At 37.6% G+C, this 17,110-nt stretch overlaps 1 protein-coding gene across 1 annotated transcript in view; it reads right to left on the minus strand.

The window, feature by feature from the left end:
• Positions 1–4,290: 4,290 nt before the first annotated feature.
• Positions 4,291–17,110, minus strand: part of LOC137956686 (uncharacterized) — a 68,434-nt gene continuing 55,614 nt past the window's right edge. Inside the window, exons 12-15 of the mRNA XM_068804273.1 lie at positions 16,280–16,354; positions 16,042–16,111; positions 15,786–15,943; positions 4,291–4,765 (exon numbers count right to left, since the gene is read on the minus strand). Of these exons, the coding sequence (XP_068660374.1) occupies positions 4,613–4,765; positions 15,786–15,943; positions 16,042–16,111; positions 16,280–16,354 (456 nt within the window). The 3' untranslated portion in view covers positions 4,291–4,612. The remainder of the gene's footprint in view (positions 4,766–15,785; positions 15,944–16,041; positions 16,112–16,279; positions 16,355–17,110) is intronic.

Genomic DNA, 17,110 nt, shown 5'->3' on the forward strand with positions numbered 1-17,110 from the left:
AGCTGCTTGGTTATCACAATATAGACTCATAAAACCTCCTTTATAAAATCCTAATTCGGTAAGATGGGACCTTATCCATAGGAGATCACTCATTGTGTGAGCCATAACTTTGTATTATGTTTTTGCATTATTTTGCTTCTTGCTTCTCCATGTAAGCAGGTTCCCTCCAACAAGAGTGCAATATCCAGATGTGGACTTTCTGTCATCAGGTAATCCTGCCCAATCTACTTCTGAGAAACCTTCTATATTGAAGTGGCCATTTTTCTTATGAAGTAATCCTCTTATTGGGGCTCCTTTTAAGTATCATAATATCCTTTCCAAGGTTTGCCAATGGGTATATGCATGTACTGACTTACCACATCTACGACATATGATATGTTTGGTCTAGTTACCGTGAGGTAGATAATTTTGTCCACAAGTCTTTGATATTTTCCAATATCAATATCTACTTCAGAACTTGCACATAATTTAATATTCACATCCATAGGTGTGTCAGTTGGGTGGCACCCCGTAATTCTCATTTCTTTAAGGAGATCCAAGTCATACTTCCTCTGAGATAATATTATCACATACTTGGACAAAAGAATTTCTATACCCATAAAATAATTTAGAAGTCCATGATCTTTAGTTTTAAATTAATGACATATCATGTTTTTTACTTCTTGTATGTTATTCGCATTGTTGTCGGTTAAGACAATATCATCAACATACATAACCAATAATATCTTTCCTTTTGAGGTATCTTTAATAAATACTGAATGATCTACTGAGCACCAACGAAATCCAAACTATAGTAGTGCTTGGTTAAATTTATCAAACTAGGCCCAAGGGAACCGTTTAAGGCCATAGAAGGACTTCTTTAAGAGGCATACAAACTCCGTCTCAACCACATAACCAGGGGGTTGAATCATATACATTTCTTCGTGTATATTACCATTTAAGAAAGCATTTTTTACATTGAGTTGATAGACAGGCCATGAAGAGTTAGCAACAAACGATAACAGGATACATACCGAATTTAACTTGGCAACAGGATGTACGCTTTAGTGATGAGGTGGGCGTTAAGGTGAACAACGGACCCATTCGGATTATGTTTAATGGTAAAAACCCTTTTACAACCCATCGATTTCTCACCTGTAGGAAGTGGACCTAAGTTCCATGTATGATTTTCATATAAGGCTGCATTTCCTCATCAATAGCTATCTTCCATCCATGATGTTTCGAGGCCTCCTAATAGTATTGTAGAATAGAGATAGAAAAAAGAGATGCAAGGAACTGATAACATACGGAAGACAACAGACAGTGAGACATAAAGTTGAAGATAGTATTAAAAGTGGTGCAAGTACAAGGTTTTTTTCTTAGAGCAATGGGTCGAGTATCAAACTGTGGACCAAATGGAATAGGGGAAGAAGAACTTACCTTGGTAGGATCTGAAAACTCTACAGGTGTGTTGTTGACCAATGCTTCGGGGGGTAGAGTGACATCAGCATTAAAGGGTACAAATGGGCGAGGAGTGGCAAGAGGGAATGAAAGACCCAAAGAAGCATCATTCAAGGAATAGAATGAAGTGTCCTAAAAAAAGTCACATCCGCCGAATGGTAGGATTATTACACACATAACCTTTTTGTGTGCGAGAGTAACCCAAGAAAATACACCTCATAGAACGAGGAGCAAGTTTACTTTTATGAGGAGATTTGATATGGACAAAACAAGCACACCCAAAAACCTTTACGAGAGCATAAAATGGGTATAATACAAAACATGGAATCTTATGACCAAGTATAGATGAAGATGACCTATTGATAAGGAAACATGTTGAAAGTATGGCATGAGGCATATAAAAGTAGGGTACCTTCATGGTATAGAGGAGGCCCCGGGCAACCTCAAGGAGATGATGATTCTTTCTTGCAGTAATACCATTCTATTGAGGTGTGTAGGCACGTGAAGTTTGATGGATAAAGGCCATTATCTTGACAAAAGTACTAAAACTCACTAGACAAGTACTCTTTAGCATTATTAGACCTAAGTACTTGAATTTTCTTGCCAAACTAGGTTAATACCATAGCATGAAAGGCCTTAAAGATAGTAAATATTTCATATCTTTCTTTAAATAGATATAACCAAGTAACCCGGGTAAAATCATCAACAAAAGTAACAAAGTATTTAACATAAGAAATATTAGAGATACACAAGGTTCCCCACACATCATAATGTATTAGAGAAAAAGGAGCAACACTTGTATTTTTAAGCCGAAGAGAATATGTACTCCGTTGGTGTTTGCTTAATTAACAAACCTCACAATTGAAAGTAGACAAAGACTTTAAAGAAGCAAATAAATGGCGAAGAAAAGGTGTAGACGGATGGCCAAACCGGTGTGCCAAACTTGTGCCTTAGATGGAGAGGATGAAAGTGTAGTTAACGGAGGTTGGTCCAAGTAATACAAACCCCTCTTTTCATAGCTTCCACCAATCACCCGCTTCGTTGTTAGATCCAGAAATACACAAGAAGAGGGTAAGAGGGTGAGAAGGTGACAAAACAACTTAGATGTTTTGTGAGTTGACTTACCGAGAGTAAGTTTAAAAGGAATTGAAGAACAAATAGAACATTTCGAAGTGGGATAGAGAGTTTAATAGAAGATGATCTCTTGCCATGTACTTTGGTTTGGGTACCATTAGCTATAGTAACAAACTTATTGGGAATACATGGAGATAAAAAAGTTAGCATATGTTTGTTACCTAAGAGATGTTCGAAGGCCCAAGAATCTATTGTCCAAAATGAAGAGGAGGAAGTAGAAGAAATCATACCTGAAGCAATAGTGGTAGCAATCGTAGATAAAGATGTAAGGGAAGACCCCATAAATGACTTCATTTTTCTTAAATGTTTCATAGTCTTCATGTGTGAGAGTTATCTTCCCGCTTAGTGATTCAGTATTTTCTTCCCGTTTATCATTGGTCTAGGTGTTGAATGGTTGACTCTAGTCGCAATTTACAATGGTCGAAAAGTCCAGGCGGCCATGGGTCTTGTTGTTGAGGCATGAAGAAGAAAATCTACTATTGATGATGATAATGGTTGTTCAATTTGTGCTTTTTATTCTCCACAAACCATCGGCCCTTATCAAATCGAGCATCTTTGAATAAGTCCGGTAACTCACAAAACTTGTTCCGGTACCATGTTGAAATTTCAGGAAAGAAAAATAATTCATTAACTCTATGTAAATTGAGTAACTAGGTTTCTATAAACTCTATAGATTTAAACTACCCATATCCCAGTTGCCCCATAATAGAAATCCTAATTAGAAGCAAATTAAATAAATTTTATAGAGAACTAATAAAACTAAAAGGTCTCTTAATTGTGAGACTTCTTTACATGAAACTCCTTTAAGATTTTGTCACATTAATTCTTATTCTATGAGATTTCTTTTTGTAAGAGTCAAGCAAAACTATTAATTTCTCCCAACTTACATGAATTATTCAAAAACCACTTGGCGTTGAGATTTAACATTCTATTGAAGGTGGATATAAGGAGAGCTTATGACAGTCCAAATTGGGATTTTTTCAAAGCCACAGTATGTGCACATAACTTCAATTAAAAATGGAGCATTCTAGTAATGAATTGTGTTGCAACTGCTTCCGTTCATATTATGAAAAATGGTTCTCCTTCACCAGTTCTTCCTGCTTTTGGCTCTACTTTCTTTGACTTTTCAATACCGTCTGGAAGTTTTTATTAGACACAACGTAGAGCACTGACAAAAATTGTTTAAAAAGATGAGACTACAGTAGTTGCCATACGTACTTGTGTTGATGACACTTGAATTCTGTCTCATGCAATTACAGCCTCAGTTGATAATATTAGTTTCCATATTATGTCCATTTTCAAGGACATTAATATCAGAATTGAAAATTGACTATAACAGTGGAAAGGGATATTTCATTACTTGTACTTGGCTGGTCGTTTTGTTTTTGCTCTCCATAAATACCAAGTTATAGTTTAGCATCGTTCTTGGCCCCAACTCCGTAATAAATAAAATTGGAAATCTCAAATGCTAGTTTTTATAGCTAAACCAAAGCTGTCATAGCAGGTACTTGCTCAGCTTTAGGCATTGAAGTCTAAGGTCATGAGAGAACTGTAATTACCTTGTGGGAAAGATTTTGATCCACTAGCATCAAGAATGGCCTTGAGGGTCTGGAAAGTCACATAGAAGCAAAAGACTGTTTTACTTCATGGCTTCTTACACAAGGTTGGATAGCCTTAATGGGTGGTTAAGATGCCAAATTGTTGGGTTTGCTCTGGTTCTCTTGTGTATAATAAAAAATTTATGGTCTTCACAATGCTTGTAAGAAGATGCGTTTCTCTTCGTACTTCTTGCGTCGGAATGAGTTCAAGAAGAAAAAGGTCAAAAGTAGTTTACAGTTCTCGTTGACAAATTGCACTGATCATGTAATACACTCAGCAGTGATTTATAACACGTCAAAAAGAAGGGATGGACAACTATGATCAACAAGCAACTCAAAATTTTACTTGTTACTGCTGAACATTACAGAAGGATAATCGAGCTTGCAGACTTATATTTCAGGTTTGCTTGCGTAGGGTCTCATCTCTTGTGTAGCACCACTTACAATGCTGTGACATGGCAAGATTCATTGAGGAAGAGGCAACCAAAGACATAGTTGAAAAAATCACTGCCCTTCACTAATTCGTTGCTGTTTCCTACAACGGATCTGGTATCATATTTGCATGCTCTGGCACAATCAGGGCAATATGTGACCTGCATTTGACAGAGGCTTATGTCAACTTCAAATTATGCAACTATGGTAGCACTTTAAAGTCATGGATTGAGACTTTAATTGGTGGCCTCAGAGCGACTACTTGATATCCGCAAGATCAAAAAGATCAAACTAGTAATGGAATTGCAAATGGAGTACTTCTAAGGTAGTACTTTTAAGAAGACGAGTGCAGCAATGGAATTACAAGTGATTGATCGCAAAATATAAAAAAAATACCAAACCAACAGCTATGTAGTCAGGATAAGGGTCTGGGGCTCTGACAATCATGAACCACATGAAGAAGGTGAACACAAAATAAGGTAGGTCCAGTAATCTCTATGAAAAACCCAACCAAAAGGTATAGGCTGAATCTGGATAAATCGTAAGACTGTCATTTCCAAATGCATGTTCAAGAAAGCTTGTATGCAAAAGTCATCATGAAACTTTGTCTCAAATTGGGGTCGAGAACATGAATCCAATATTTTGCAACCTAGTCCAGTAAAATTTACAAATAATAGAATAATATGTAAAGAAAAATTAAAGCAAAAGAAATTTACCTTCCTGTGGCCAAAAAATTACAGAGCAAGCTGTATACACTGAAAAATAAGGAAGTGAAGTGCATCAAAGAGAACCAAAGAGAGGCACTGGTCCTTCTATTCATTGCAAGTTTGGTCTTAATCAAACTTTACACCGTTTAAACAGAAATTCATTTGTCCAATGACAGAAATACTCATCACTAAAAACTCTGGAAAGACTCGTCACTTAGCCTATGAAGGTTGTGTTATAGTATTCAATTTGATATGCATTTATGATTTATAACAGTTTAAGTGGGAGGGGTATTATTGTAATTTTCTGTAGCTTATCGTTTAAGAGACTATGTATATAATATATGTGCAACGGGAAGAAGGGGGGGACGAGCATTTTTCGACGAAAAACTTTTGGGTTACTTCGATTTGGACGAATCTTTTATCATGGTATCAGAGCTGCGTTTGGAGATCATCGTTGGCATCTGAGGAATCCTTTGACGCTTTCAGAGCTCTCAGAGGTGAGTTATCTTCCCCCTTGGTTCGTAGGTTCTCGGTTCTTGGCTTGTCGTGGAGAGGAGGTTGTTGGCTATGTTTGCTCTTTGTGGCTCGATGCTAGTCTAGGGTTTCTTTTCTTTGGGTTTTCAGCTTTTCATTTGTTCTTCACTGAGGAGGAGATGATTTCGGAACTCTCGTTTTAGGTTCTGGTTTGGGTTCTGGGGTTACGGGTCTGACTGGAAACAAGATTCCTGGTTCTTTGAGGGATTTGTGGTGGGGGTTTCAGCAGCTATCACGGCAGCCATTTTAGCTGGAGTTTTTGGAGTTTCGTGAATTTTGTTGTACATTTTACAGGAGACTGAGTTGGTGTTGAAGGAGACGGGCGAGGTCTTTTGTTTTACTCAGTTGATTGGAAGTGATTTAGAGGTAGAAGTGTTCCGTTTATTCCGAAGATACAAAATTGGAAGTGATTTTGAACCATCTTTGCTCGTAACGCATTCCTGTAGTGAGATACAGTGAGGCGTGCATTTTTTTGGTGGGTTTTTGTCTAGAGAATTTTCGGTGTCATCTGGATTTTATCATGTCATCTGATAGCTTAAGACTCATTCCCTATTCGTTTCACGGGTAAAAATTACACTGCCTGCGAATCTCAGTTTTGTTTATTTGTTATGGGAAAGGAATTATAGGGTCATATAGATGGGACTAATCCCGCACCTCAAGAGGTCGAGGCTTTGTCCAAGTGGAAAGTCAAGGATGCTCGGGTCATGACCTGGATCCTTGGCTCCGTTGAGCCTCACTTTGTTCTCAATCTGAGGCCTTATAAAAATGCAGCTGACATGTGGAATTAGCTTCACAAGGTTTACCATCAAGACAATACGGCTCAGCGTGTTCAATTGGAGTATGAGATGGCTAATTTCACACAAGGAAATCTCTCCATTGAGGAATATTTTTCTGGTTTTCAAATTCTTTGGGCTGACTATGCCGACATTGTTTATGCTATTGTTCCCGTTGTAGCTCTCTCTAATGTTCAAGCAATACATGAAACAAGCAAGAGAGATCAATTCTTGATGAAGCTCTGTTCTAATTTTGAAATTGCCCGTTCTAATCTGATGAATCATCATCTTGAACCTCTAGATCCTTGCTTCAGTGAACTTCTTCGAGAGGAGCAGCGTATACTAACTCAAGCTGGCATGGAACATCGGGCTAATGTTAGTGCTCCTGTTACCATGGCTTATGTGGCATAGGGGAGGAATAAGGGTAGAGACGTGTGTTGTTCAATGCTTTAGTTGTAAAGTCTTTGGTCATATTGCTCGGGATTGCCCTAAGAAGTTCTGTAACTACTGCAAGAAACAAAGCCATATGATCTCTACCTGTCCCATTCAACTTGAAAGGAAGCAGGATACTGCTTATCATGCTTCCGCTAGTGCCTCTAGTTCTGCTGCAGTGCCTGCTGCCTCACCGGTTGTTCCTACTCCTGCCCCTACAGCTAGGGTGGCTTTGAGCCGAGCCGAACCCGAACCTGCCTATGTTCGAGCCAAGCTTGATTTAAATATTTTGAACTCGAGCTTGAGCCGATCCCAGCCTCGAGCCTAAAATTGTTATCGAGCTCGAGCCCAAAAATTTTAACCGAGTTCGAGCCAAACTCGAGCTTCAACATTCATTTAAAACTTTTCAAAAAATACATATCTCGAGTTCGAGCTCCAACATACATTTAAAACTTTTCAAAAAATACATGTTAAATAAATTGTATATAAAATTATGCATACATTTTACATAAAATTGGGCATACTTTTTACATAAAATTAGGCATGACCTCTACATAAAATTGGGCATGACCTCTACTTAAAATTGGGCATAAGGATGACATCGAATTGAACTGAGCCCGAACCTTCCTATGTTCGAGCCGAGCTTGATTAAAATATTTCAAACTCGAGCTCGAGCCTAAAATTGTAATCGAGCTCGAGCCTAATAATTTTAACCAAGTTCAAGCTCAAGCTCTAGCCGAGTTCGAGCTTAACCTACATTTAATACTCTACATAAAATATATGTCAAATAAATTACGTATAAAATTATGCATACATTTTATAAAAAGAAAGATAGGGGAGGTTTGGTATTGAATCTTGATAATGGATTAGAACGCACTAATATTAATCTTTTTTACCCCAAATGTTGTCTAGCTTATTTTGTAATTTTTGAATTTGGTCATAAATTTACTATGGCTTTCTTAGTGCCCCTAGTTGACAACACGACAAATTTCTCATGCTTCAGAAAGTGAGCAGTTTAATCATGCACCAAACTCACTCATTGAATTCTCTTTTTAATCGTTTTTTCCTTCTCTGAAATCGTAGAGTTGATTCGGATCAATCAGTCGAAGCTGTCTTTTTATGTTTGTCTTGATGCAGACAGTAGTTAGATTCAGAAACTGCCCCTTGGCCTCGCTCTTCTGTTCGCTGCGGTGAACGACTTTTTCCGTCTTAGAGGGCTGGGAGAAATAATAGGCCGGGTCAAATGGTGGGAGTTTACAAGTACCGAGAGAAGGAGAGTGACAGTGCGTAAGGAGCACGAAGACCAGGAAAAAAGCAACACATTCCACGCACCATGAGTGGGAAGAGAGTCAGAAAATTCAGATGTGTAGACTCCTACTAGTGGGTGAAGCGGAGGAAGATATGAAGTATTAACAGACTTCACTTCCTGAGTTTTCTCCATCGGTAGCAGGAATAGCAAGGGAGGAGTTGTTTCTAGGTTCCGTTCAGTGGAAAAAAATTGGCATATTAGGGTCGGCAAAGGCGAAGGGGGAAGAAATCGAGTGTCAACGGCGACGGAAAGGCAGAAAGCAGCAGGCGAGGCAGTTGTCGACGACGACACAGGCGGCTTGTAGCAGACAGAAGGAGCTCGGAGGTGACGAGGGGAGAAAGAATTTTTTCCCCCCTCGCTCTGCTCAGCGCTCCAGCTCTTGGTCCCAACTCCCCCAAATCCCCCGAATCCCATGCCGCTCATTAAATTAACGAGTCGGCTTGCGAGCTTTCGAGCCAAACCTTGATTCGGTCGTGCTTGGCTCTTTAATTTAAACGAGCCGATCCCGGATCTCGAACTCGGCTCGAGATCCAGCGAATCAAACCGAGCCGGAACCGAGCTTGTAAGCGGGCTCGGTTCGAAGCCACCCCTACCTACAACCTTAGCAAACCCGAACAAACTCACTCCTGAGATGGTACAACAGATAATCATTTCTGCTTTCTCTACTTTTGGGCTCTCAAGTAATCACAAAGTTTCTTCTACGCCATGGTATTTTGACTCCGGAGCCTCTAATTATATGACCAATATTGTTGTTTCTCTTTCCAATGTAAAAAATTATGATGGAAATATGAAAATTAACACTGCTGATGGCAGTTCTCTGCCTATCAGTGTTGTGGGTGATCTTTCCTCTTCTGTAACTGATGTTTTTATGTCTCCTAACCTCTCCAAAAATCTTATTTCTGTTGGTCAATTGGTTGATAATAATTATAATGTGCATTTCTCTCGTTCTAGTTGTGTCGTGCAAGATCAAGCGTCAGGGAAGATGATCGTGAATGGACCTAAAGTGGGTGGACTCTTTCCTCTTTATGTTTTTCCTTCCGCTATTATTCCTACTTTTCCTTTACTTTCCTCTGCATGTAATGTTATTGGTTCTGGACTAAGATGTAGCATAGACGTCTAGGCCACCCGAACTCTGATGTACTTCGTAAGTTGTTTCATTCTGGTTTATTGGGACATAAAGCATATTCTTATCTTGATCTTTCTTTTGAATGTCCTTCATGCAAACTTGGCAAAAGTTCTACCTTTTCCTCATCATACATCTCATGCCTTACAATGTTTCGATATTATTCATGGGGGATTTCACCTGTTGTTTCTCATGCACATTACAAGTACTTTGCTACCTTTATGGATGACTGTAGTTGTTTTAGTTGGGTTTACTTCCTACGAGCTAAGGCCGAAATTTTTTTAGTATTCAAGCGTTTTCTTGCGCTTCTTGTGACTCAATTCGCTACCAACATCAAGGTCTTGCACTCTAATTCTAGCGGCGAATACATGTCTAATGAGTTTCAAGACTTTCTTCAAAGCAAAGGGATCATCTCTCAACGTTCTTGTCCTTCAACACCGCAACAAAATGGTGTTGCTGAGCGAAAAAACCATCACCTTCTTGATGTGGTAAGAACCCTTTTACTTGAATCATGTTCCTCCTCGTTTTTTGGTGTGAAGCGCTTTCTACTTCGGTTCATTTGATCAATCGCTTACCCTCTCCTACATTACATCATGTTTCTCCCTTCTGGTCATTCTCCTTCATATTTTGATCTTCGGACATTCAGTTGTGTTTGTTTTGTGCATCTCCCTGCTCATGAACGACATAAACTTACAACTCAATCTGTTGAGTGTGCTTTTCTTGGTTATTGGAATCAGAGCAAGGAGTCCAATGTGGATAAGTACACTCCATTTTGTATGGTTAGCTTCCCATCAATGGTTAAACAGATCTAATAAGGGTAATGCATCTATGGAAGACTTTCAAGATTTTATTACTGATAATACTTTGGTTGATGTGTCAAGTGCTTCTATACTAGATCAGATGGCAGAAGAATTCCAACATGGTCAAAGCTTGATAATTTCATGGCATCACATGAGAGGTTGAATCAATTCGGTTTCGGGGCAATACATTTGTTTCTGAGGCCAACTTCAGATTACTGTCCCATTCTATTTCAGTAGTGGAGTCTGTGCCCTTTTCATTTTTAGGTAATGTGGATTCAAGGCTACTCTTTCATGTCTTTATCAGAAACATGGTGGAAGGATTACTGGTTTGTGGTTCTGCCAGATTAAGGAGTGGAATCTTAGGTTGGAGCCTTGTAGAGATGAAGGATATATTTTACTTTAAAAAATTCAAGAATCTGGATAGTATTGAGGGAAGTAGAGCTCTTTCCAGCGTGGAAATGTTAACGAGAGAGGTTGACAGTGAAGGTGATACTATCCAAGAAAGGTCTTTTTGGAAGCGAAGGGCCTGTTTCAAGTAGACTAGTGAAGGTGATACTAATACAAGTTTTTTTTCATGCAATTGCATAGTCTCATAGAAGGCACAATACAATCTCTATTTTCTACTAATGGAATGCACATCATGAATAAGGAGAATATCTCTTATGCATCTATTCATTATTCAAAGATAAATATCAAGATAACTATGCTAATAGACTGTTTCCTTCTAATCTGATTTTCCATTGCTTCCCAAGTAACACTGCAGATGAGCTGATTCAGCCTTTCAGAATAAAAGAAATCATTGTTGATTGACACCTAAGGACAAGACCCCGGCTCCACATGGTTTCACAACAGAATTTTATAAAAAAGGAAGGCCGTTTCTTAAAGATGTTAGCTTATTGAATTTTTTTATAATAATGGGTTATTTCATCTAGCATAGGTGCTTCTTGTAGTGCTAGTACCAAAAAAGAGGGTGTGGAAATTCTTAAGGACTTCAGACCCGTTAGTTTGATTGCCAGCCATTATATGCCGAGCAAATGACTCACTGAGAGGGTGTTTCCAATCCAGTGATCGGTCCACAATCTGGCTGTGGATCCATTACTGGAAGAGATTCTGGAATGCAGTCTCTTAGTTCTAGAGTAAGATGTGATTTGCCTCCAAATGGGAGAGAGTTTCCTGTTCGAGAAGTCATAGAGCCATCTAGTGTCATTGCCAATTCCAAGCTTGGCCAGAATCATCTTCCTCCAGATAGTATTATCAGGCCTACCAAATTTCCACACCCATTTTAGGATGAAAGCCTTGTTGACATCTCAAACTCACCTTATCCCCAGTCCTCCAGTGTCTTTGGGTCAGCAGAAATCCATCCAGTTAACCAGAATGAATTTGAATTCCTCAGAGGATCCTTTCCATAGGAAGCTTCTTTCCATTTGAATTATCCACTTGTAAAGTCACAAAAGCAGGCCTACACGTGTGGGAGGAATGTTAAGGAATAGGCCCACATGGATTAGTGAGTACAAAGACCTTGAGTTTATTAGTTGGGAAAGAGACTTCCTAAGTTGACTAATCATTTTGGGATAGGCCTTGGACCCAATTTCACATGGTATCAGAGCTGGTTCTGCGAGTTGACTCGTTCAACCCACAGAGATAATGCGATCCTTTTCTGATCTATTATTTCTAGCAGTTTAGGTTCGTATCTATTTTTTTTATCTTTTTAGTCCCAATATCCGTTTTTTGTTCGCGTTTTCACCTCTATAATGTGTTTTTCATATTGCATATTATATATTGACGGAAAGATATTCGAGCCTACTTTCCAACGTAAAACGAATTTAGGCAATCAGAGTTTTCTATAAAGAGAAATCTATATTTGAAGCAGCATAGGTCAGACTGCAAGAGAGGTTCGAACAACAGCAAAAAGCTTCAACTTTTGAGCCATTTTATGCTATCAAGAACTAGACTTTATATGGAGAATTATATATAAAAAGAAAGATTTGTAAGTCTATTTTCTTACCTATTCAATCAATTCTCGATCTAAGAGGTGATGAATTAAGTTGGGAAAGAGATTTCCTAAAATAGCTAGTCATTTTGGGATAGGCCTTGCACCCAACTTCACAATACTTGTTCTTCAACACCCCCTCAAACTGGAGTTTATAACTTCAACTTGCAATGAGAAAAATTTTGGTTTTCAATCTTTGTCTTCAATCGTCGTTGGCTAAAAACTTGTCATAGATATCAATTCTTCATCTTATGTTGTCCAACCTTACTGGAATATTTCGATCAATAAAAATTACCAAACATGTGAAATTATATACTTTTTTTCTTGTACTTCTTATATTTCTACCCCTCAAGTAGGGGATAAGGACACAAAGACTCAGCATGGACAAAACACGATATAGGAGAAGAAAATCACTCATAGTTGTATGACAAAGCTTCACACAACAGCCAAAACGGTCATAGTCTGAAACACACTCTGCTCAATTTCAAAAGTGGAAAAATTGCCCAACTTTAGGGCGTAAGAAAGAGATTATTCACTTTTTAAGGGTAGCTCAAGCACAAATCACACCTTGGGTGAAGAATAAAAGACTAGACTCAAACTGAATGTTGGGTACACTCTTATACCTTTTAGTGGGTCTAGGAGAAAACACTTGAGGAAAATAACTTTAGCCGAAAGGAGGTGATTATGAAACACTCATACATCCTAATGAATCTAGAAGTGACCTTTTTCCTTTTTAAAAAAACTAGGGGAGACTATAATGGTAAAACAGATATAACTTAGCAAATTTGACCAAGTATGACTTTTGGGAGGTGACCACAATTTTTTGGAGAATACAATGCAGAGGATACTCAACCAAGTAAAAAAAATGCAAAAAAATAAAAACAATATTGAAGCAGGATATCGATACCTTGAACGAGCACATCATGGAATGATTAAGACCAACCAAAAATTTCTTATTAGAAGAGAAATTTGCCTAAAAAACTAGGACTCTAGCAGAAATAATACGATAGAAAATAGGAAAATCAGAGATTTTGGGTAGAAATTACCTTTAGTATTTCTTATATCGATATCTCCCACAATATAGCTCGGAATCACAAACGGTTTATTTTTCAAGAAACTAGATTCAAAGAGCTTTAATTTGATACCTAATTTGACATAAAAGACTTCATTCTTGAATCTTTTATGACCACTTAATTGTTTCGTTATGTAGCATGACCCTTGCCGACTCCAATGAGAATATCTCCTTACATAAAGATCAGATAGACATTAAAGTTACTCCTTCTGAAACTAGACTTCAATATCTTTCATTAAAGTATATTTTTCCTTCATGAAATATATTTCTTTTGAGAGAGAATCTAATAAATTTCGGACTTTGCAATCTGGCCGAACTGAGAACTCTTTCTTTTTTGGCCAACATGACCATTGACTCTTCCGATATTAATCTCCCTCTAAAAAACTCAGATTGAGAATTGGTTTAATAGGTTAGAAAATAGACTTACAAGTATTTATTTGGACATATAATTATTTATATAAATTCTTGTTTATGATAGCATAAAATGCCTCAAAACTTGAAGTTTTTTGTTGTTGCTCGAACCTCACTTACTGTTTGACTTGTTGCTTCAAATATTGATTTGTCTTTGTAGAAAAATCCAATTACCAAAAGTCTTTTTGGCGTTGGAATGTAGACTCAAAGTTCTTTCTGTCAATATATAATTTGCAATATGAAAAGTTCAGTATGGAGGTGCGAACGCCAAGGAAACAACAGGTACTGGGACAGGAAAGAAAGAAAAAGGTAGAATACAAACCTAAACTACTAATTATGATAAACCAAGAAAGAATTACATTATCTTTGTGGGTTGAGCAAGTCAACTCACAGAATCTGCTTTGATACTATATTGAATTCCTGGAAAAGAGAAATATTTCACTAACTTGTTTATACCTAAGTACAATAAGCCTTCATTTATAATAGAAGAAACAAGTAAAATCATATTACAATTAAACTACCCATGTCTCAATTACACCCAAAGTCAAACAATAAAAGATATGTCATAGAAAAATTAAACAATTGAACATAAATAAAAGACTAACATAACTAAAACACCTACAATAAACTCTTCTGCGAGACTTCCTCCTGTGAGACTCCTTTTAAACTCCACCATATTAATTTTGGCTCTTATGAGACTCTTGTTGTAATAGTCACATATGACTCTTTCCTACTTGTTCTTCAACAAGGTCTAGGGGTTTGAGGCAAGGGGTTTCTCAACACTTTTCAAACACAATTTCCGAAGAAGGAAAGAAGTTCTGGCATATCTCTCTATCTTTTTTTTTTTTTATGGAGTATGTTAAGTTGGGTCGAAGGCCCTATCCCAAAATGACTAGCCAACTTAGGAAACCTCTTTTCCAACTAATAAACTCAAAATCTTTGTACTCAGTAATCCATGTGGGACTATTCCTTAACACTCCCCCTCACGTGTAGACTATTTGTTTTTGTGGCTCTACAAGTGGATAATTTAGGAGTAGGCAGTTTAGGTGTAGGCCTTCTTTTGTGGCTCTACAAGTAGATAGTTTTTTAGGTGCAGGCCCACATATGAGTACCTGCTCTAGTACCATGTTAAGTTGGGTCGCAGGCCTATCCCAAAATGACTAGCCAACTTAGGAAACTTTTTTTCCAGCTAATAAACTCAAGATCTTTGTACTCAGTAATCTATGTGGGACTAGGGCCTTCGAACCAACTTAACAAAGCATATTAATATAAAGGAATTCTAGACATTCGAGGGTTCTCAACATTCAGTTGACAGAGTGATAGAGAAATCAATTCTCTCATGGGTTCACTCTTTTGGGGTCTTTTCTTCCTACCCAAGTTCTATCATTAGAAGGAATTGGTCCAAGTTTGCAAGGTTTTAGTCATATCTACCACACATATGGTTAGTTGGAAGCATAGGCTGGATTTCTCACATTAAAATTCGATGGCAGTTCTTTAGGTAATCCTTGGCCTACAGATATACGGGGACAGTTAAAGATACTTTCTCCTGTCCAATTGGTAGGTGTGATGGAATGGAAGTAAAATCAAAGCTCTTCTTCATGGAATTCAGCTTTATGTTCAAAATTTTCTAATCCTTTCTTGGGTTGAAGGAGACTCTTCTATAGCCATATCTTGGTGTTCTGGTTCCTAACTCCTGCCTGGTATCTTCAGCATTATTTTGATGATATCGTGCACTTTTATTCTGATTTTGGTCTTGCAAACCATCTTGCTGAAAATTTAACAAAATCAGGTGCAACAAGATCTGGTCTTTCAGTTGGAAATTCTTTCTCCAATGGGAATTGAGTGCTCTTCTCTCCTCCTTTTTTGTTCTTTCTTTGCCCATATTGAAGTATCACCATTTCAAAAAGAAATAGAAAAGAGAAAAAGGACAATGGCGACTTTGACACCAAACAACCATAAGAATATAGTTCTTCGTTGCCTGTCCTTGCAAACTGCAATAAACTGACTAAAAGATCGTATTGTACACATACCTCTAATAGCTTTGGCTGAAAAGATGAGTCAAGCATGACATCAACACCATACATGGCCCTTGACATTGAATTATGCATCTCTGGGTGCACAACTGCAGCTGCTTCAAACACAGATCGAATCATCCTTCGGACTCTCTCATGAATATCCTGCCATTTTACTGCATGACCACAAGAGAATAACCATGCAAGTCCAAAAATAAGTCTAACATGTAAAAGTGAAATAAATAATCCATATGCTTTTAACATGGTTGAAAACCTTGATGCTCCTTTTCAAATTCCAACACAAATTCTGGAGTATTCATGTGATTCAACCTCCCAACATAATTCTGGAAAAGCACAAAAGTCAAGATTACATTCAGCGCATCCAAGAGAAATAGTGACAATTATTATACCGCAGCAAATCTCATGGAACTAAAAGAAAAAAAAAAGTCAACATTGCCATGAACATTTTAATATCTCGCTCAAGTATTGTTCCGTCCAATAATGCTACTTACCATAACAGTGAAATGAGTTTCATACTCGAACAATGTACTTTTCTCCAAAGAATATCTATTATTCGCTAATCTAGTCTGCAAAACATAAATCACAATTACTATAAAATACAAGAATAAAAGCAACTCATCCTCCCTCTCGGAAAGAGGACAACTTCTTAAACCAAAATACCACAAATTATTCGAAGGTCAGAGTTCCACTTGCATACAGTATTAGAGAATCAAATACCCTATAATCTATTCTTTCCCGCAAGTGCAGGTCATAAACAGAAGAAAGGAAAATTTATCCATTAAGATTTCCTACCAATGTGAATGTTGGAAATGTAGCCCAAAAAATCATAGAAAACCAGAAAGATCTTTTAGATGTATAGAGTTGATTATTTTGAGAAATTCTCCTAGTTGTCTACAGATAGATTTTTATTAGAATTTTCATCTGTAACAGTGAATAAAGGTGGCCATTGTACCAACTAGATGTGGAAAATACATTTTTCCATGTAGATTTTTGGAAAAACCCAAGCTCTCAGGCAGAGATCAAGGGGTGATTTTGATAGGGGATGAGTGGAGAGGGAAGAATGAGAGAGAGTGACTAGTTGAAGATTGCAGGGTTTTAGCTATTTCTAACTTAAAAAAAAAAAAAAAAAACTATAATGTGAATGTTGGAAATGTAGCCCAAAAAATCATAGAAAACCAGAAAGATCTTTTAGATGTATAGAGTTGATTATTTTGAGAAATTCTCCTAGTTTTCTACAGATAGATTTTTATTAGAATTTTCCTCTGTAACAGTGAATAAAGGTGGCCATTGTACCAACTAGATGTGGAAAATACATTTTTCCA

The sequence above is a fragment of the Aristolochia californica genome, unplaced genomic scaffold, assembly GCF_029961685.1.
Source record: "Aristolochia californica isolate CCGP_79_NKW_82.1479 unplaced genomic scaffold, dmAriCali1.0.hap1 SCAF_2, whole genome shotgun sequence".
NCBI classification, from domain to species: domain Eukaryota; kingdom Viridiplantae; phylum Streptophyta; class Magnoliopsida; order Piperales; family Aristolochiaceae; genus Aristolochia; species Aristolochia californica.